This window comes from Osmerus mordax, chromosome 9 (genome assembly GCF_038355195.1).
Source record: "Osmerus mordax isolate fOsmMor3 chromosome 9, fOsmMor3.pri, whole genome shotgun sequence".
In the NCBI taxonomy this organism is placed as follows: domain Eukaryota; kingdom Metazoa; phylum Chordata; class Actinopteri; order Osmeriformes; family Osmeridae; genus Osmerus; species Osmerus mordax.
Genome location: NC_090058.1, coordinates 2,662,501 through 2,683,905, shown reverse-complemented (window position 1 = coordinate 2,683,905; position 21,405 = coordinate 2,662,501). Strand labels below are relative to the sequence as shown.

The window sequence follows — 21,405 nt, the reverse complement described above, 5'->3', positions numbered from 1 at the left end:
GTTATCTGAAATGTTTGGGGTTGGGCGATGCAAGACATGGCTCCTCCGATCCGGTCATACATTGACTACTTTTAGCTATGACCCATACTTTTAGTCGCCCTATGAACAAATAATTTCCTTGTGTTTACCTCCAAATTATCATGTGAAAACACACGAACGAGCGCACGAAAAGGAAACAATGTTCATAAATGGAACGTGCCCAACACTCTCCTCCACTATATCCATCACAGATGCTGCTCTGAGTTTTTCTGCAATCAGAACTAGATGTCGTTTATTGGCGGAAGCAGATTCATTATTCGTTTAAAAAAATCATATCAAGTTGGTATCTACATTTTTCCAGACTTATAGTTAGAATATAACTCATCCAAATATTCAGAATTGTCTACAAATAAGGTAAATAGCCTACTCTGGAAATTTAGTATTTAAAATGTAGGGTTAGACTTCCATAGATGTTTTCTGTTCTCTGGTTTGTAGGCTACTGCTAACAGTATTTGGTGTTTAGTTAGGGCATACTTCAGGCAAATCGACTACAGCGCATCCTAATTGTGCTGAGAGAGATCCACGGAGGCCTGTGATCATGGCCCTTTTTAAGCTGCGTTCTGCATGCGTTGCAAATGTCGCCAAGCAGAGTTGTGGATGAGGTCATTGTAGGTAAAGGATGCTCAACGCCATCCGGACACCACTGTCATTCACTCGTGACGTAAAAAACAGGGTCTCTTTCTAGAACTTTTCGATTTTCTCTTATAGATTGTCTGTCGCACCAATCATACTGACCATGGTTTCCCCTTAACCAATTACAGATAGCAGAGGGCGGGTTTTAAAGCATTCCAGACTTCTCCATACAGTTGCGCATGTTTGTTAGGATAGCCGGTTGATACGCGACTGTAGCTTCAGAGGCGGACAGCGATCTGTGGACATCCTCGCGCACTGGGATTAGGTTGAATGAGTTGGCTATATACAGCTCGCCTTACATAACAACTAGTAATTCTGTTAGCTCACTGTACGCTGGCTCTGTGTAAATATTTTATTCAAAATAAGAACAACGCAAACGTCTATTTGCATTGTGGAATCTACGTTTTTTCCCCTCACTGAAAGGTGTCAAGTGTCGTTACGGAAAATAACTGAAGCCTGCACTCATAATGTCAGTTGTGGGTATTGATGTGGGTTTCCAAAATTGTTACATCGCTGTTGCCAGGAGCGGCGGCATTGAAACAATCGCCAATGACTACAGTGACAGATGTACACCGTAAGTATGTAATTGACATCATAGTGACTGCGACTTCGTTACGCAATGTGTGCATCTGTGAGCGCTCTATACTGATGGCGTAGGTATGGACCAGTCCAGTCCAATGTGTCGACCATGGACATGTTTATGATTAATAAATGAATTGTAGCATACTTAGCCTATAGTATTTCATTTTCCATCTCTCTCTGTTAGTCTACGTCATAAAGTAATCCAATATATACCCAGTTAGAAATGCATTTATTGCCATAACATAGTAGTAGATAATTGGCGACTGGGAGTATTTTTTTTTACAAACCTACATGATTTTTATTTTCATATTTCACGGTGTGATGACGTCTTGTCTAAAGTGCCCCATGATATTTATTAGAAAAAATATTTAGGCTACATGGACTCACATTTCCGTTTGTATTGTAGGCCTATGCGATGATCATCGCATAGCTCGAGCCTGTATGCGTGTTGCGCATCGTGCGTTTTGGAGTTTTCTGTCTGCCAAGCCAGCAGTTTTTATGAATCAACTTAGCTAACTGGTATCCACGATATTTTTGAGGGGTTACATATGGCTAATTGTACCCTATAGTTCAAAATAAATAAATATAACGCAGTGAACGGTAATACATGTGAAGTTGTTTTTGAGGAACCTATATAGCAAAATTCAGTGGTATTTGTTGGTATGTACAGAACGTCAATATCAGCAATATAAATGGGAACTGCACTATATACTCTATATTCTGCTGATTCCTACATTAACTGGATGGTGATTGTCATATGGCTGAGGAGGGGAAGATTGTGGATGAGAGAAACCTGTCATTTCCACCTGATAGAGTGGATCTTGAGTCAAGGAAACTCTGAGAAACGCACTGGAAACCGGTTCAGAAAGTGTGCCAAGTCATTGGGTTTGAAAAGTGGTGTTTTATTTGCAGATCCACTTACTTTTTGAAGGTGAACTGTTCTGTCTTATTGCCCTAGTTTATAACTCTCACAGAATCCCTTGTGAAATTAACTAGCTAATAATCTACAGCTTTTAACCCCCATTTTCCTGAACCGACACCCTTGTTATTTACCACTACATTACTGTCTGAAATCTGCCACACTCATTGCTGTTTCACCTCTGTGGTTGATATTTTGTTTGTTGTTGTCATTAAGGGCTTGTGTGTCTTTGGCTTCTAAAAACCGTATCATTGGAAATGCAGCCAAGGGTCAGGTTAGATGAACTTCAATTATTTTTTCCCCATTTAACTTTTTTAGTTTTCGAGAAAATATAAATGTCCATGACAACCATTCTTTCTTTCCTTTCAGATCATAACAAACTTCAAAAATACTGTCCATGGTTTCAAAAAGTTCCATGGAAGAGCATACGACGACCCATTTGTCCAAGGGGAGAAACCCAAACTGCCTTACAGCTTACACAAGCTGGCAAGCGGCAACACTGGGATCAAGGTAGCACCATCGTACCCTGTCAATCGCTTTTTTTTTCACTGTACCGTGGTCCTCTATTATCCATCTCTGTTGTGTTGCTTTGTCATTGAATGACCCTGCACACACACTAAGTCATTGTTGCTATCATTGCTATTTGCCCTGCTGTTTCCAACCAAGTTACAAACCACTGTTTTGCACCAGAATCAAAAGAGAAATCGAAAACATTCTGACTCCTTCAGAATCAGAATCAAAATCTGGTTTTATTCACCATGTAGGTTTACAAACACGGAATGTACTGTGGCCGGAAGGTGCAAACACTAAACATATAAACATATACGGATCTTCAATCAAAAAGTATAAAAGTACAGTAGTCTAACTAATCCTAGGAACTAACAATCTAAAAAATAAAACAATTTAAAATGTAAATTATAAAATATAAATAAAATATATATAAAAATAAGAATATGAATACGAAGGGGCAATAGTGCAAACAAGGTGGCCTGTGCGTAGTGCAACCGGTGTCGGATGAAATAATAATAGATATTACATTTACATTTAGTCATTTAGCAGACGCTCTTATCCAGAGCGACTTACAGTAAGTACAGGGACATTCCCCCGAGGCAAGTAGGGTGAAGTGCCTTGCCCAAGGACACAACGTCAGTTGGCATGACCGGGAATCGAACTTGCAACCTTCGGATTACTAGCCCGATTCCCTCACCGCTCAGCCATCTGACTCCCAGTTTCAGATATTAGTTAAATGTCAGTGGGAGTCCTTGGCCTTGTTGAAGAGGCCAGTAACGGATGCTCCTTTGGCTGTGTGTGCTTCGGATTGAATTTGTGACTGTCTCTGGAGGAGGGGATCCCTCTCTGAATTGCTCCTCCCAAGGTTTCTTCCATTTTTCTCCTGTTGAGAGTTTTTTGGGAGTTTTACCTTGTCTTCCTAGAGGGTTTAGGTTGGTTGAGGGGCAGTTCTATGGGCATATGTGAAGCCCTCTGTGACATGCTTGCGTGTAAAAAGGGCTATACAAATACATTTGATTTGATTTGAATTTGAATAACTGAAACTGTGTCCTGCACCTTACCCGTGGCCTCTCTTTTAAAGGTGCGCTACCTGGATGAGGACAAGGTGTTCACTGTTGAGCAGGTCACAGGCATGCTCTTGACCAAGCTGAAGGAGACATCTGAAAGCGCTCTGAAGAAACCAGTGGTGGACTGTGTCATCTCTGTAAGCCACTACAAAATGCCACCCTCATCTAAAAAACAAGATGCTAAAAAAAATATTCAATCCTCCGTTGGAGGACCAATTTCCGTAGACAGAACCACACTAGTGATGTTTTGAACACACACACACACACACAGTATGTCTCTAAATACACACACAGTGTGTCTCTACATAAAGTTGTATCAGAACACCTGGTGTGTTGAGGGTTTTTTTCAATCATCTAACAAGAGCTTTCTTCCACAGGTCCCAAGTTTCTTCACAGACGCAGAGAGGAGGTCTGTGATGGACGCGAGCCAGATTGCCGGCTTGAACTGTTTGCGTCTCATCAACGACACCACAGCAGGTCAGCGATTCTGTCCAATCAATGTCCTTTATTTGTGAAGGTCCAACCGTTGTCTTGCAGGTTCATACGAAGGAAAGCCCGTATTTCAAAACATTTTCAGTGTGTAACACTCTTGTTGACTGGGTCGACAGTGGCTTTGGCTTATGGGATCTACAAGCAAGACCTTCCCAGTCCAGAAGAGAAACCTAGGAATGTGGTGTTTGTGGACATCGGACACTCATCCTACCAGGTGTCTGTCACCGCCTTCAACAAAGGCAAACTCAAGGTAAGTCCTCAAAACATCCTATGAAGAGGTCCATAACGATCACACAACTGCATTGCATGTACCTTTACATGAACCAGTACCTGTGCTGATCCACCCAGGTCCTGGCCACATCTTTTGATCCATACCTGGGTGGGCGTAACTTCGACGAGGTGATGGTGGACTACTTCTGTGAGGACTTCAAGGCGAGGTATAAGCTGAACGTGAGGGAGAACCCCCGAGCTCTGCTGAGGCTCTACCAGGAATGTGAGAAACTCAAGAAGCTTATGAGCGCCAACTCCTCAGACCTTCCTCTTAACATCGAATGCTTCATGAACGACATTGACGTGACCGGCAAGATGAATAGGTGCTTCAAGGATCTCGGTTTTTTTCCCATTTATTTTTGGAGTTTCCTCGTCATGGTGAAGTATTCATAATTTAATATCGAATTTTTCATCCTTCCCTGTCGTGAACAGGGGCCATTTTGAAGAAATGGCTGCCCAACACTTGATGAGAGTGGAGGCACCATTGAAAGCGATCATCGAACAATCAAGTATGTGCTTTAATGCTTCGTTAGACTTTAATTTGGAGAAATGCTGCTGAAGGGAAAGGTTGAAGGACGAATGTGCGTTTTTTCGTTTCAGAGCTGAGCAGGGATGAGATCTACGCAGTGGAGGTTGTGGGAGGGGCCATCCGGACTCCGGCCATCAAGGAGAGGATCTCCAAGTTCTTTGGCAAAGATCTCAGCACCACCCTGAATGCAGATGAGGCAGTAGCCAGGGGCTGTGCTCTGCAGGTACAGTACTAGCCAGCCCTCATAACCAGATGAGACACTCACATTTCACGCTCTTCACCTCCGTCACCATGAATTCTCTCCAGGTGTTTTATTAGTAATTCTCTATTTAACAAATGGGTTGTGTGTGTGTGTGTGTGTGTGTCTACGGTTTTGTCTGTGTCTACGTGTGTGTGTTATTTTGTGTTGTGTGTGTGCATGATGTGTGTGGGTGTAGTGTGCTATTCTCTCCCCAGCGTTTAAAGTGCGAGAATTCTCCATCACTGATGTGGTTCCTTATTCCATTACTCTGCGCTGGAAATCTCCCACAGAGGCAGGAGTGGGGTGAGGGCTCAAACACACTTTTATTATTGAGCGGTATTTACTTAGAAAGTGCTTTCCTACTTCCTAGTTAAAATACTTTCTCCCCTCTGCTGTTACAGAGAATGTGAGGTATACAGCAAGAACCACGCTGCTCCCTTCTCCAAAGTGATCACCTTCCACAAGAAAGAGCCCTTCGACCTGGAAGCCTTCTACAGCTGCCCTCAAGAACTGCCTTACCCAGACACCAGGATAGGTAGACCTGCCTGAATCTCATCTTTTTATGGCAGTTTAGCCAAACACTTATCCTTGCTTTTCCACTGAAATGGCGTGTAGACTACTTAATTTAAAAATCCATTTGCAAGTAAGACTGATGTATTCCCACCTGATTATGTTCACCTGAGCCCCTGTGCTCTCCCAACTGGACAGTAATTAAGGCTTAGTGTCCCAAGGAACAAGACATTATTAGAAGTCATTTTCAGAGCTTAGCCTTTAGCTTTGTCTAGATGTTATGTGTGTGTGTGTGTGTGCGTACGTGTGTTTAATACACAAGGGAGTGTTTCAGGTGGGATTTCAGTCAGGACGGTAAATTACCATCTAATCAGACCTCGCCCCCTCTGCCTATTGTCTGGTCCTGATCCCCCCAGTGCACGCTTGTAATTTAAGTGACTCCATCAGTGGTTACAGAGACCGTATTCCGACCGGATCTCTTTAAAAGGCTCTGTCTTGGTGTTCCAGGTCGCTTTTCGGTGCAGAACGTGGTGCCGCAGCCAGACGGAGATTGCTCCAAAGTAAAGGTCAAAGTTCGCGTCAACGTGCATGGCATCTTCAGTGTATCGAGCGCCTCCCTGATTGAGAAGCAGAAGGGCGAAGCGGACGATGTCCAGATGGAGATGGAGCCGGCCGTGCAGAACGAGGGCCGTCCAGAGGACCAGGTAAGAGCTGTGGAAGAAAGGGGAGTCAGATGGCTGAGCGGTTAGGGAATCGGGCTATTAATCAGAAGGTTGCCGGTTCGATTCCCGGCCGTGCTTATTGACGTTGTGTCCTTGGGCAAGGCACTTCACCCTACTTGCCTCGGGGGAATGTCCCTGTACTTACTGTAAGTCTCTCTGGACAAGAGCGTTTGCTAAATGACTAAATGTAAATGTAAGAAGGTCGCAGAGGAGAAACTGTTATTTAACGTTTCATCCAAGTCCAACGTTCAACCCCTGCACTAGATGTAACTGGAAACCTCTGCTACTGTACATGATGGATGCAAACATCCCTGTCCTATTGGAATCTGATCATTCCTTCCTGAGTTCCTTCCGTGTGATATCTAGCGCCCTTACGATTGCATGAATGTCCATCAGTATGTATTTCTGTCCACTCAAGGCTATTTTCTTTCTATTTACGGCTATTGAAGCTGCACCCCTCTCCTCTCATTGAAGACGACATCTATAACTATATGGCGGAGGTTTGTGGTCACTGTGTGTGATTCCCCTGTCATAGTGTCCCTATCTTCAGGTGAAGGTCTATGCTGGTCTTATGATCATCTGTGGACCTCATCTGTTGATCTCTGTCAGCACAGATTCTCTGTAGGAACACAGGGGAGCCTGTGCAATTGTATCAGGCTTTGCAGCATGTGTTACCAGGGGATACATGAAGCCGATGGAAAAGCTATTGTAAGAAAAAAAAATACTGTTTCATGTCTTCATAGCCTATCCTTAGCAGACTGAATTTAACCTGTGCTGTGTCTGCTGTACAAATCATCTTCTAATGTACAGTAAGCTTGTTTATGTTGTATTCATAGTGATAATTTCATTTTTATTAAAAACATTGATCCCATTTAACATATACGTATCATTTATATATAAAGTTAGATGGAGAGGTGTGCACCTTGAATTAAGCTATTTTAGTATTTTTACTACGTGGAGCTGTGCTTCAATTCATCTACACTGAACCCAAAACAAAAACTGGTATGGAAGCAAATCAGTGACATCATGTTCCAAAAAATCCAAATCAGATCAGAATTTCACCGTTTGAATTAGAGAAACCTGAATTTGAGAACCTTGAATTTTTGGATCAGAATCTTTATTTTTACATTTAAAGAGGTGAATTCAAAACCAACGAATTCGGTGGTGTTTAAATTTCAATATAGAGTATTCAATGCCTTTTAAAAATTAAAAACATGATGTCACTGATTTGCTTCCATAGCTGGTTAACAGTGAGAGTTTTGAGTGGATTGTGTGTCTGTGTTCTTGTGTCTCAGATGAAAATGCAGGTAGACCAGGAGCCTCAGAACCTGGGAGAACAGCAGAATGAGGACACCAGTTCCAGCAACAAGGTCAGTTCAGTTTCATCACAAACGACTGCAAACAAACACACTTAAACCTTACAGTCCGACACGTTCACCTCTGCCAGGTGCTTCTGTCAAACACGAACAGATCAAACACAAGGAGACTTATTTGATTTTTCTACTCGCCTCACCCAGGAAGAGTCTCAGCCACAGGAGGTAGCTGCAGGGGGAAGCAAGCTGAAGGTCAAGGTGAAAAGTGTCGATCTGCCCATCCTGGCCAACACCACAAGACAACTGGACAGGGACATGCTCAATGACTTTGTCGAGTTTGAGGTGAGTCGCACTCTGACCCCTGCCACACCTCTGAACATCTGAGTCATGGTCCTTTGGTTCAAGGTAATCAGCATTCCAATTCGACTAGGGAAAGCAAAGTGAATGTAGTTCAATTAGTCTTAAAAGTTCATCTGTAATGATTTCCATAAGACAGGTAATCAATGTGTCTGTCAGTATCCTTGGATGCAACAATCAATAGTGTCCTCTGTTTTTCTAGTGTTACTGGTTAGTATCCTTGTTCATTGAGTCATGCATCTGTTATTTTCAGATTTTGGTTTGACCCATCTTTCAGACACACTTCTGACTGACTCACTCAGAATATGTTTCTCTGAATGCCCTACATACAGAAGTGAATGGCTTCCTTCCATTTAAGCCATCTGGGAGTTGTTATCAAAAGAAGACTGCGTCAATGAGGCACCAGACTTAATTCTGGCTCTGGTTGTGTGTGTCTCACTCTCTCTCTCTCTGCCTCTCGGTCTCTCAGGGCCAGATGATCGTCCAGGACAAGCTGGAGAAGGAAAGGAACGATGCTAAGAATGCCGTGGAGGAGTATGTGTACGACCTGCGGGACAAACTGTGTAGCATCTATGAAAAGTACATCAGCGAGGAGGTAAATATGACTGGGATTAGTTGTTTAGCATATTTAACATTTAGCTACTTTTTTTTGTTTTTGTTTCAGATTGGTATAAATATCTGTATCACTTCATTTTTTGTTGTGAATACTGATGCCCGATTTGGATTTCCCACCTTCCAAACCAGGACAGCAGCCGGCTGACACTGATGCTGGAGGACATGGAGAACTGGCTGTACGAGGAGGGTGAAGACCAGGCGAAACAGGTCTACGTAGACAAGCTGGAAGAGCTCAAGGTGTGTGATGCCCGTTTACAGTCAGCAAATTCTATTTCCAGAATTCCGCAGGAACTGTTAAGGTAGAGGAGTGCTTTAAAAAAAAAAGGGGGGGGCAAACACACAGAACAGTTTTCAGTAGCAAAAGGTTCAATCCATTAAGCTGTCAAATAACTGCCCGGAATGCCACCTACCACTGACATTTCTTTCCCCCCCTACATGCTCGGCTAAGGGAATTCACATTGATTTTCGTCTTGGCAGAAGTTCTAACGTTGGTCGAATCCTTTTGCTTGTTGGTCTCTCCAGAGGTTTGGCCAGCCCATTCGGGACAGACACAGAGAGCAGGTAGACAGGCCCAGAGCATTTGAGGAGCTGGGCAAGAAGCTACAACTATACATGAAAGCTGTGGAGGGTTACAAGCAGAAGGTAATTCAATGTTTTTAGTTATTGGCATTTCGGCATAGTAGCATTGTATCGACAAAAGTTTGACCAAGAGATGAGAGTTAAGGAAGGTTTTGTATTAGCCCCTTTCCAACAACCTTTCTGTATGAAATTAACCTTTGCTCCATTGGGATCGTTTTAATTACTTACCTTTTTAGTATCCAGTACACTCCTCCATCCTTGTTTAGATCTGCCAGCCCCCTGGAGCCTGTGCACACTTAAGAACTGATTAGGTCAATGCCAGTACTTTTTTGTACTTTGACATTGAGCAATATCAGGGTTTATTTTTTATCAAACTCTATATTTGAATTACCATTAATCAAACTCATATTTGTAAAGTCGATTTTGCAGTGCTCAGGCGTTCTTCCTTGTAAAATGTAGGTCTACCATTGATCTTTAAAATAACTTTTCCCCCCGCAAGGATGAGCGTTATCAGCATCTGAACGGCGATGAGATGAGCTATGTGGAGAAAAGTGTGAATGATAACATGGGCTGGATGAACAGCAAGATGAACGCCCAGAGCAAGCTCACCATCGCCCAGGACCCTGTAGTCAAAGTAGCAGACATCATTTCCAAAATACAAGTGAGTGTGGGTGAATTACTCAACCACTAGTCTATTTGTCATTCACTGGTGGCACAGGATCGCTATGAATCTCTACAAACGAGAAACATTGCCTGTGTTAGCCCTATTCCTAACTCTTAACCCTTTTTCTCAGGAACTGGAGGATGTGTGTCATCCAGTGATAAACAGGCCGAAGCCCAAAGTCGAAGATGCCCCCGAGGACAGCGAGAAGAGTAACGGAGCCCATAACGGCCCAGCCAGGCCAGGAGCAGAGGCCAAGGGTACCCAGCAGACGAAGCCTCTCTCTGGGGAGATGGAGGTGGACTGAGTCCCTCTCCGTCACACAACCAAGCTCCTTTTGACATCCCTCTAGCTGTCATAACACCATTTAGAGTCATGGCCTCCCCTTAGAAACATACTGTTAGAATCCCGAGACCATTTTTCCTTGTCAACCAACCACGCCACAGGCGGTTAGTGAATTCTGTTTAAAGTGTATACCCGTGTTTTTTTTCTTTTCTTTTGATTTTCTTTTTACATTTCCTTGTGTTGAAACAGTGTGCTTCATAACGTTATGGGCCAGTTACTCTCCAAGGAGTTGAACACGTGAACTAAAACTGTAAAATAATATAATTAAATAGATTGAACAATGCTTGTCCTTCTTAAATACAGGTATGTGTTTGCATTTTGAGTCCCATCAACATCAGATCACTGAAATGAAACGTCGCGCATACACCTTGTAGTGGAATATGAGTAGAATTCCTGTTTGAACAATTGCTATGACTGATGATATTATTAGCTAAATATGTATACGATACATATTATATATATTTGTATTCAATATATGGGTTTGAAAGGATGTCTATGTTTAGAACCTGTACATATTATTTTAGTAATTTAAACTGCCCCTTGCATATACAGTAGTATATGCACAGTGGTACATTCCTAGTGGTGAAATGGCAATGCTTGATATCCCATCTGTTGGTGGCAACTTACAGTTATGGGCAGCCTATTTCCTTTTCTTGTTTTCATGCATTCCCATATTTAAGTTGTGGGATTTAAAGATGGCAAATAATAAACTCATCTTCTTCAAGACAAACTTTTATTGTGAAGTCAATGCTTTTGTAATGCCTGAGAAAAGCTCTACGCTCAAAGTAGGAGGGGTCCGCGTTCGATTGTTGCCATATGACGTATACGGTGACGCCCCCACGAGGGTAACGGGCGGATATTTTCAAAATGGAAGAAATGTCAAAGTTTTGGAGGGGAACGAAAGAACAACTTTCATTCGTTTTATGTAAAGTTATTCTCGACTGTGCATACATGGAACTAAGCGATATATATTAACCTATTTTTTATGTATATTGTGGACAAAGAAAGAACAAGATGAGTGTTTCAATCGGCGATAAAATTGAGGTGAGTTGGGTATGGGAAGCAAGCTAACACAATAGCTAGTGTGGCTAGCAAGCTATCTTATTTACTAGCTTGCCTTCGCGTTAACCAGCAGGTACTGATATTTAAGTTTTTCCTCAAAAGCTATTGCTAGTTTTGCCATGTTGTGATATAAGCTTTCAATTGTTTGCAACTATTAATAACTATTAATACGATGTAGTCGCAAGCTTGTTAACCAGGTTTTGATTCCTGCTGAGCAGTAAGCGCGCTCCGCGGTCAAACTCTCTTCCCCTGAGACTCGAGATGTTGCATCGGTTATTTGTTGCTTGGGAACCAACTTCGTTAGCGGGAGGAGGACCGGGATAATTAAAGGTCTTGGTTACCGTGTGTCAGCGTCAGATGTAGATGGCTTGTTTGGCAGTTATTGTGTGTCAAGCCAGATTGTACCTTAACTACACACAAAAAACCTCACCAAGCAGTCTCGTCATTCACAGAGTAGTAGGCTAGCTACTGCAAGCAACATGACACTTCCGTCAGGGAAAATGTTTGACAAAGTTTTTCAATATTTTTTTAATAATCTCACAAGTAAATGTAAAGATAAAATTGAAGCGAGAGTGTCATCCTCAGCAGATGAGCATCGGATTGAGGTATCTAACATTTTACCGGTGTCAAAGAAGTCTAGAAACTGTTTTTTTGGTTTTACGGTAGAACTGTTTTGGGAGATGTATTGTTTTCCAAGATTGATGTTTATTTCTTTCATTTTTAGGATTTCAAAGTTCTCACCCTTCTTGGGAAGGGCTCTTTTGCATGTGTTTACCGGGCAAAATCTGTTAACACTGGTCTGGAGGTGGCTATCAAAATGGTAAGAAATACTGTCTTTCTATATCCTGGCAATCACATTGTGCATTATTGTGGGTGTATTATATAGTCTCCGTTTACATGGAAAGGAAATTGCTTACAATTGTACATGATGATCTTGAGTCCAAGTTGGGAATAATGTCAAAGCTTTCCATTTTAAAGCTACACACAGCAGGGATCATCAACAGTATTATTCAGATGACAATAAGTTATTACTTTCTGGGCACTTAAAGTTATGTAAAAGAGAATCAACGTAAACACACATTGTTCTCGGGGTGCTTCCTCCAGCTAAGCAGGTGCTTTCCCCCTCCTCTGCTCCCTCCCCAGGGCTTTCCTGGTCTCCGCAGAATTGGCAGTCGTTTGTGTCTCTGGATAGCTCTTACCTCCTCGCTGCAGAGAACAGATTGTCAGATAACCACAAGACTGAAAGCACATATGGACACTGTGTAATTATCTCTTTTATTTTTCCACCGGTGCAGATTGACAAGAAGGCCATGCAGAAAGCTGGGATGGTGCAACGCGTGATTAACGAAGTGGAGATCCAGTGTCGATTGAAACATCCGTCCATTCTGGAGGTGAGTGTGGTTCACCTCCCTGTTTGTTATAATATAGATCATATTATCTTTCAAAGGAGTAGGAAGCTAAACAGACTATAATATATATCATATTATTATCTTTATTATTATAATATTCAGGGTTTCGCGCAGAAAATGTGTTTGTTAAGGTGGTATGGTGGGGTTTGCCGTCAGACCGGGGGGGGTAGTTTGTGCGATAGATTGTTCTGGAGAGAAGGGAGACTGGCGTTGGTCACGGTTTGGAATGGAAGGGAGAAAACTGGACAGAGTAACACGGCAGATATCGCTATTTTTATTTTTTATTTTTAACAACGTAGTTAAAGCAGCAGGCGTGTGTTGCTTAGGCGGCCGCCTTAGCTGCACAGTGCTGCGGGAAACCATGATATTATAGTAGGAAGCTGAACTCTGTGTGTAAAATAGTTCAGACTTTCCAATGCTTCTCCTCTGTAGCTTTACAACTACTTTGAAGATACCAACTATGTGTACTTGGTGTTGGAGATGTGTCACAATGGAGAAATGAGCCGCTTCCTAAAAGACAGGACTGTGCCCTTTTCAGAGGACGAAGGTGAGCCAATGAAGGATTTGTCATTTTTCATGTATTCTTCTTCTTCATGGAAATACTGTATGCCACGCGAAATAATGAAGTTGATGATGCTTCATGTTCAGCCATTGGCATCCTTGCGTAACTTCCCGTTTACTCTGTGTTACAGCCAGGCACTTCATGCATCAGATAGTGAAAGGTATGCTGTACCTGCACACACACGGGATCATGCACAGAGACCTGACCCTGTCCAACCTCCTGCTGACCAGCACCCTGAACATCAAGATCGGAGACTTTGGCCTGGCCACCCAGCTGAAGCTCCCCAGCGAGAAGCACTTCACCATGTGCGGCACCCCCAACTACATCTCCCCGGAGGTGGCCACACGCAGCGCCCACGGCCTGGAGTCGGACGTCTGGTCCCTGGGCTGCATGTTCTACGCCTTCCTCACGGGCCGGCCCCCGTTCGACACAGACACGGTGAAGCGCACCCTGAACAAGGTGGTCCTGGGCCAGTATGACATGCCCGGCCACCTGTCCCCAGAGGCCCAGAACCTGATCTCCCAGCTGCTGCAGCGAGACCCCGCCCAGCGGCCCAGCCTGTCGGCCGTGCTGGATCACCCTTTCATGACCCACAGCCTGCTGGCCAGGACCAAGGAGCTGAGCCTGGGGGAGGAAGGCTCCATGGACAGTGGCATCGCCACCATCTCCACCGGTTGCACCTCCTCCACGTCAGGCAGCAGCAACCGCCTCCAGAGGAAGGCTGGGCACGTGGTGGCCTCGGCCCTGCCCAACCGCATGACCCCCCTCCCGGCCATGTCCCGGCCTCCCAGCAGCGCCTGCTTCGAAGGGGAGGAGAGCTGGCAGCAGCTCTGCCACAGAGCCCCCAGGGTGGGCAGGAGCGTGGCTGCCCAGGGGCTGGAGAGCAGCCAGCCCCAGTCTCGCTACCTACGCAGGGCCCACTCGTCAGAGCGCTCCTGCTCCTCACCCATCCTAGGCCCGGGCGTGGCCCAGGCGGAGCTGGAGAGGTGCCACTCAGAGGAGACTCTGACTGGGGGAGAGAGGCTGGCTTTCCCCCAGTCCTCTGGCTACAAGCAGCATAGGAGACCCCAACCATCTCCCCCTGTCAAGCAGACATCCAAGTAGGTCACCACAGCTTCTTTTACCCTCCCATGTCTCCCAACTCAGTACTGACAGGAACCTGCATTTGTGTTTCTCAGTTCGGGGTGTTCGTTCTCTGCACAAATGGCACGTCAACAAAGTCTGCAGGCGGTGGACTCGGAGGGGCTTCCTAACTGGTTCAGTAAAGAAGGTATGTCAGCGAAGGGGAGGAGAAGACCAGGTATTAATGGCAAAGGGTTGTTAGACAAGCCTCTAAAACACGGCTTGTTCCCGTCTCGTTTCCCAGGGTTGTCTCAGAGGCCGCCCACCGACGGCAGCTCTCACAGCGTCTCCGGAAGCTTCCACAGCGGCAGGGAGCCTCTGGGGGTGCACAACTCCTGGTGTGACAACCCCGCAGGCCGAGGGCCTGGGCCTGGCCTCGACCTCCACCCCCCTCGCCCCCGCGCCCCCCTGCCAGAGTCCTACAGGGAGAACCTGGTCGGCGGAGACCTTCAGAGCAGTCCTGGGGGAGAGCTGAGGGGGCTGTCCAGGAGCACTCCCAGCATGGAGGACAAGAAGAAGGCCTTGAGAAATGTGCAGCCTCCCCTGTGTGCCTGGAGACTAAAACCCATCAGGCAGAAGACTAAGAACGCCGTGGTAAGACCGAGCGTCATGTACCTCAGCTCGTCCATGAACCCATCCCGGCTCGTATCCACCATGCTGCTGCGGTCAGTGAAAGAGCTGCTGGTAAGGTCTGTCCCTTGTTGTAGGTGAGCATCCTGGATTCAGGAGAGGTCTGCATGGAGCTTCTGAAGGGTCAAGGCAGCCAGGAGAGGGTCAAGGAAGTCCTCCGGATCTCCTGCGACGGTCTGACGGTGAGCCACACAGACACGGAACGTTCATCGGTGTTGCCGAGCAACCGCTCGGAAAACAAACAAAGCTCTCAACCGAATGTTCACATCCTGAATCCTTCCCCCGCAGGTGACCATCTATCAGCCCAACGATGGGAAGGGTTTCCCCGTGCTCGACCGGCCGCCCGCGCCCCCGGAGGACATCCTGATCTGCAGCTACGAGGATCTCCCAGGTAGGCTGGCACATGGATGCATCGTGTTTGACTCTTACACAAACTGACTCTTACACAGACTGACTCTTACACAGACTGACTCTTACACAAACTGACTCTTACACAGACTGACTCTTACACAGACTGACTCTCACACAGACTGACTCTCACACAGACTGACTCTCACACAGACTGACTCGCACACAGACTGACTCGCACACAGACTGACTCGCATCGAGTCAGCCGGGCCGATCTCTGATCCGTCTCGTGCTTCCCATCTCCAGAGAAGTACTGGAAGAAGTACCAGTACGCCTCCAAGTTCATCCAGCTGGTGAAGACCAAGACCCCCAAGGTGACCCTGTACACCAGGTACGCCAAGTGCATGCTGATGGAGAACTCTCCCACGGCCGACCTGGAGGTGTGCTTCTACGATGGTGAGATCTGCGCTACACATCCTCTGGCTCTTTTGGGAGGGAGGGCAGAAAAAAATTAATAATAATAATCTCAGAATTCAAGTTATTTTCATGTTTATTTGAAAATGACAACAAACAGACCAACACAAAAAAATAAGTAAATAACAATATCTAAAAGACTATATTCCCGGTGCCGTCAACAACAGATACGATCCTTCTGTGTTTCTCCACAGGGGCCAAGACCCACAAGACGTCGGAGCTGGTGCGCGTGGTGGAGCGCAGCGGCAAGTCTCTGACGGTGAAAGGGGAGCTGGGTGTGGGGGGGCTGAGCCCTGAGACCAAGCTCTACCTGGAGCTGGCACGCGAGGGCCACAGCCTCTGTCTGGCCCTGGAGGCGGCCGTCACTGCAGAGGAGCAGCGCAGCGCTCGAAGCACTCCCTTCTTCCCCATCACCATCGGCAGGTGAGGCCATGCGAGACGCCCTCAGTAAAGATGGAGGAAGCAGAGTTAAGTGATGCTGCTCTCTCCTGGGAGATTCGCCCTCAGTAAAGATGGAGGAAGCAGAGTTTAGTGATGCTGCTCTCTCCTGGGAGATTCGCCCTCAGTAAAGATGGAGGAAGCAGAGTTTAGTGATACTGCTCTCTCCTGGGAGATTCGCCCTCAGTAAAGATGGAGGAAGCAGAGTTAACCCTTGTGTTATCTTCGGGTCATTCTGACCCATCAGTCATTGTGACCCACCGTCGTATTGCGACAAATTTACCTCCTACAAAAACAAAGTGAAGCATTTTCTTTTAACTGTCGGGCTGTCTCAGACCCCCCACATTGCAATGGTTAAAAGAAAATTATTTTTATTTGTTTTTGTATTGGGTAAAATTGGGTAAACACAACGGTGGTTCGTTATGAACCTTTGGGTCATGTGACCCGAAGGCAGCACAAGGGTTAAGTGATGCTGCTCTCTCCTGGGAGATTCGCCCTCAGTAAAGATGGAGGAAGCAGAGTTAAGTGATGCTGCTCTGCTGCAGTTGACTCAAACTGTCCATGTGTGTCTGTCTTAGGAGGCCGGTTAACCCAGACACTCCCAGCCCCACAACGCTGTCCTCCCAGCCGACCCCCCCTGAGGTGGCCTCGCCCCCCCAGCCCCCCCACATCACTCCCTCGGTACGTTTCCCAAGGGTTCGCTGGAGACCGGAATTATTTCGATTTATAATCAGAATAAAACTCAGACTATTTTTGTGACAGGTTGTGTTGTTCCTCCAATCCCCAGATGATCTCATACGATGGCTCTGACTTCACCACAGCCAGCCTGGCTAAACACCGCTCCCCTCTGCTGGTCAAACCAGAACACACAGCCAGTACGGGGAAAGTCGTCAAGTCTGTTTTTGTACCAAACATAGGCTGGGCCTCGCAGGTAAACGATTTAGAACGTCTAAAATCTGGTTTTCTCACCTGTAATACAGCCCGTTTACGATATGACGGTTTGTGTGGTCATGTTTCTGAGGGTAGTTCTGTGTGTGTTGCGTTGCCAGTTGACCAGTGGAGAGGTGTGGGTGCAGTTCAACGATGGATCCCAACTGGTGGTGCAGGCGGGGGTGTCCTGCATCACCTACACGTCTCCTGAGGGGCGCACCACCAGGTACCACGCCCACAGCAGGGACCCCACCCTCACATCCACACGAGTTAACACAGCTGCACCACCTTCCTGTCCACTTCCTGTCCTGCTTCCTGAGCTGCTTCCTGTGTTCCTCAGGTACAAGGAGAACGAGAGGTTGCCAGAGCACGTGAAGGAGAAGCTGCACTGTCTCTCCACCATCCTGGAGCTGTTAGCCAATCCGGCTTCACAGATGGGGCTGTCGGCCAATCCGACTTCACAGATGGGGCTGTCGGCCAATCCGTCTTCACAGATGGGGCTGTCGGCCAATCCAGCTTCACAGCGTTTACAGACACCTAAATAACACCTGTCATCTCCTCTCAGCCTGGCTCAGAGCAGACCGCTGCATGAATGGGGGACTGGGTTAGCTCAGGTGTGCTTGTAAATATAAACCTTTTTACCTGTACAGATAAAGATTATGAAAAGATATATATTTTATACATGTGCCCATGTTGTTTGTAAAAAAAAAAAAAAAAGTGTTTTGTAATGTTTTACATGTTTTTCTAATTGTAACCACTATGAAATGTCAGATGGATAAAAGCTTGAGCAATAAACATCTGCGGGCTGGGTAGTATTCAGTTGAACTTTGTCATCGTCTCAGTCACTCCTCAGAATCACAACACACGTTTCTAGCAGAAACAAGTCGGTGACGGGTAACGTTTAAAAAGTCGCTCTACTCACCAAGTCAACCTTTTCTGTTTATTTCGCCTAGTTGGTATAGCCATTTAATAAAAAATGTCACAAAAATCTGGATTTGATTTCTCATCACAGAACTGATACAAAACATCGACATATATACGCACGTATGCATATTTGTATATTATATACTGTATACATAAACATACTATGAACACATCCAAGTAAACATTCAGTTGGAAAACAGAGAGCACAATGACAGTCTGGGCTGGAGAGGACCGGGTTGGGTTCCGATTTATTTCCCATTTAGAAGCACGATGAATAACACAATGCAGAACACAGTATAGTTAAGATTATAGAGACGTCGGTATTTTCACAACACACTGGACATGGCTTGGTTAGTATCCTCTGCATGGGCCCTGCAGTTCCATGGTTATCCACCCTGACGGCTGGAGGACTTGAGGGTCTCCGCAGGGGGCGGCGGGACTCTCAGGCCTGAGGATCAACTCTCTGGTCCCAGAGGGCTGCAGGTGAGATAGATACCCTGTTTGCACAACCTCCGGGTCGCTGGAGACCTTTCAGACCACCACTCGACCTTCTGAGGGCCGGCGCGGCCGACGATAAAGCTAGCTTGAGCTCCTCTGGGAGAAGAGAGAAGACACAGGACCGGGAATACCACCTGACATGCAACGGCTGCTCTAAACCTTGTCCTGTGCACACAAAGGCTTCTCCGTCCTCTAACAGTTCTGTAGATGGTTTACCCATTCAACCGGGCTCTCCAATTCACTCTTTCCCCGACATAAATCCACCTTTTGTTCAAATAATCACTCGCTGTTTATATAAAAAATCACTTTTCCCATAAAATCTCATAAAATAAATTGTTGCTCTTAGTAGACGTAAGGACGAAGACATTAACAAAATAGAAGTAAAAAAGGATATCTCACAGTGAACATTGGGAACAAGAATTAGGATTTTCCCACCTCTAATTCTAAATCTGTGATACCTCGAAGCACACAATGACAGCAGGAGTAAGATGTTTACAGCTTGTTGAATTTCTGCTGTTAACCAGTTAGAATATAAAGCACAGTACATGATGCTTAGCAGTTGTCATTAAGGGCTCGACCAGTACCAGCTGTCTAACTGCAACTGGAATGTTCATGAGACTGAACAAAACAACCGAATCTCATTTCATGGTAACAAAAATAATTATTTATGTTGATTACGTCGACTATACAAATACTTCTAGTGGAAAAAGATCATTTTTTAACAATATTAATTAACCACACTGTATTTATAAAGGCCCAGTTTTGATTCGATAGAGTGATCAAGAGACAAGTGTTCCCCAAGCAGGGAGTAGTTTTCAACATTATAGAACAGTCATGTGTTTGATAAGCGTACTTTAACACAAGGTATTGCTCTATGGACAATGGCAATCTACATTTCTTGTTGTAGAATGTTTTCTAATCTAAACCTAATGAAGCCTGTCAGTTCTCTTCTTGTCCGGGACAGGATGTTGTTTTCTCATTTCTTTACTTCCTTTAAGCATTGAAATACTGAAAATACTTATTTGAAAACAGATGAGAAATGGAATAGGATCCTGCTCTGCCTGCTGCGAGCGGCAGCACGCCTCCCTCACACCTCCCAACCCTCCACAGGCCCAGAAACATCACTTCAAGTGAGAACTTGGTCTCAAGATGGTGGAGGTACACATCTCTAGACTATAAAGCATGAGGATGAGTCGTGCGTAGCCGTGAGTCTTCAGCTCGGCCCAGACCCGCACTACGACAGCCCTGCACACACACACAGTCTTGTTACTTAGATGGCACACGGGAAAGTAAACAGTGATGACATTTCATCTTATCCAACATAACCATGAGTTCTTGTCATCTTGACAACTTTTATAAGCTCATTTGCTCCTGCATGAGAGCAGCGATCGCCCACATGCCAGATGCTGCACACCTCCTCTCTGTTTCAGATGGATCCCAGAGGGATATATTAGAATGCACACACACACACCTGTGGTTGTTGGGCAAGGTTGTGAGAATGTGTGCGTGTGTTTCCGTGTGTGCGTACGTGTGTGTACACGTGTGTTTCCGTGTGTGTATACATGTGTGTGTATTTCTATGTGTGTGCGTACGTGTGTTCTCTCCTCCTGCCTCCTGTGGACCCCTCAGCCTTGTTAGATTTCACACACACAGAAACAAAATCAGCAATTAAGCAGAGTTCCCAAAAGTTCACATTACAGTACTGTAAGTCTTATTAAAACGAAACCGAAAAGTACAAAAAAAGGCAGAGAGAGAAAATAAAAGAATCCAACACCCAATCATCACCATCATCAATATCTACATAGGAAAGTTGGTTTTTTGATTACAGATATATTATAATTCATTAATATCATAATTATTATGACTATTATTCATTAATATTGTCACCGATGTCATCTGTTTTGGTGTGGGGACAGAACAGGGAGGGGGATGAACAGGGCAGTCACTGGGATGAGGCTTTGGTGGCCATCGTGGAGACACAGTGCTGCTGGAAGTTGGGTGACATGGCTGAGTTGCAGCCCAGTCTCTGACGAGGGCCCTTCAGGCCTCCATCCCCCTCCACGATCCAGGGGCTGCCGCCGGCCTCCTTGCCCAGCACGCTGCAGCAGGCGGGGGGGGAGGGAGCCGGGCTGGGGGCCTGCGTGGGAGCCGGGGGGGCGTCGGGGGCGTGGGCCTGGAGGACGGTGGTGATGTGGGTCAGGAGGTCGTTGAAGAACTCGGAGACGCCCTCGTAACCTAGACGCAGGACAGGGACAGAGATCAAGCTTGCTGCGGTACATCTTCCCCACTTCCTCCCCTCAGCTGCGTGATGACACAGTGCGACCAGCTCCAGGGATCTGGCTCGGCTGTTTTCAGATCCGGTTCTCGAGGGAGAACGCGGCGAGGAGACAGAATGAGCTCACAGCGTTATTCTCTCACACTCCCAACTGTCGGGAGGGAGGGAGGGGGGGGGGGGCGCGTCGCAACCCGTTACCATGGGGACGGCCCCAATCCAGCGAGAGGCTCCCTACCCTCGCCTCTAAGAGCTCAACTCTCACGGCTGTGAAGAAGAAACACGCCAACTTCCAAACAACCCCCCCCTAACCGACCGAAACACACCAACACTGCCCGGCGTGTTCTTAGTG

At 45.9% G+C, this 21,405-nt stretch overlaps 3 protein-coding genes across 3 annotated transcripts in view; 2 read left to right on the top strand and 1 right to left on the bottom strand.

The window, feature by feature from the left end:
• The first annotated feature begins 942 nt into the window (after positions 1-942).
• hspa4l (heat shock protein 4 like) lies at positions 943-11,103 on the top strand. The gene is made up of 19 exons (XM_067242743.1): positions 943-1,246; positions 2,390-2,447; positions 2,543-2,683; positions 3,765-3,887; positions 4,128-4,227; positions 4,359-4,492; positions 4,591-4,835; positions 4,945-5,021; positions 5,113-5,264; positions 5,479-5,585; positions 5,684-5,817; positions 6,300-6,496; positions 7,810-7,884; positions 8,032-8,169; positions 8,654-8,779; positions 8,929-9,036; positions 9,322-9,441; positions 9,878-10,039; positions 10,173-11,103. The coding sequence occupies exons 1-19, from the start codon at positions 1,140-1,142 to the stop codon at positions 10,344-10,346; spliced, it is 2,478 nt and encodes an 825-aa protein (XP_067098844.1). The 5' UTR covers positions 943-1,139; the 3' UTR covers positions 10,347-11,103.
• A 156-nt stretch (positions 11,104-11,259) lies between these two features.
• Positions 11,260-18,189, top strand: plk4 (polo-like kinase 4 (Drosophila)). The gene is made up of 15 exons (XM_067243276.1): positions 11,260-11,428; positions 12,171-12,266; positions 12,742-12,837; positions 13,288-13,402; positions 13,548-14,517; positions 14,596-14,687; positions 14,784-15,133; positions 15,247-15,351; positions 15,458-15,560; positions 15,824-15,973; positions 16,186-16,414; positions 17,008-17,110; positions 17,217-17,360; positions 17,479-17,585; positions 17,700-18,189. Exons 1-15 carry the CDS (start codon positions 11,399-11,401, stop codon positions 17,902-17,904), a joined length of 2,895 nt encoding a protein of 964 aa, XP_067099377.1. The 5' UTR covers positions 11,260-11,398; the 3' UTR covers positions 17,905-18,189.
• A 65-nt stretch (positions 18,190-18,254) lies between these two features.
• The window catches only part of itpk1b (inositol-tetrakisphosphate 1-kinase b), a 33,702-nt gene continuing 30,551 nt past the window's right edge, over positions 18,255-21,405 (bottom strand). Inside the window, exon 11 of the mRNA XM_067243358.1 lies at positions 18,255-21,016. Coding sequence (XP_067099459.1) covers positions 20,724-21,016 — 293 coding nt within the window. The 3' untranslated portion in view covers positions 18,255-20,723. The remainder of the gene's footprint in view (positions 21,017-21,405) is intronic.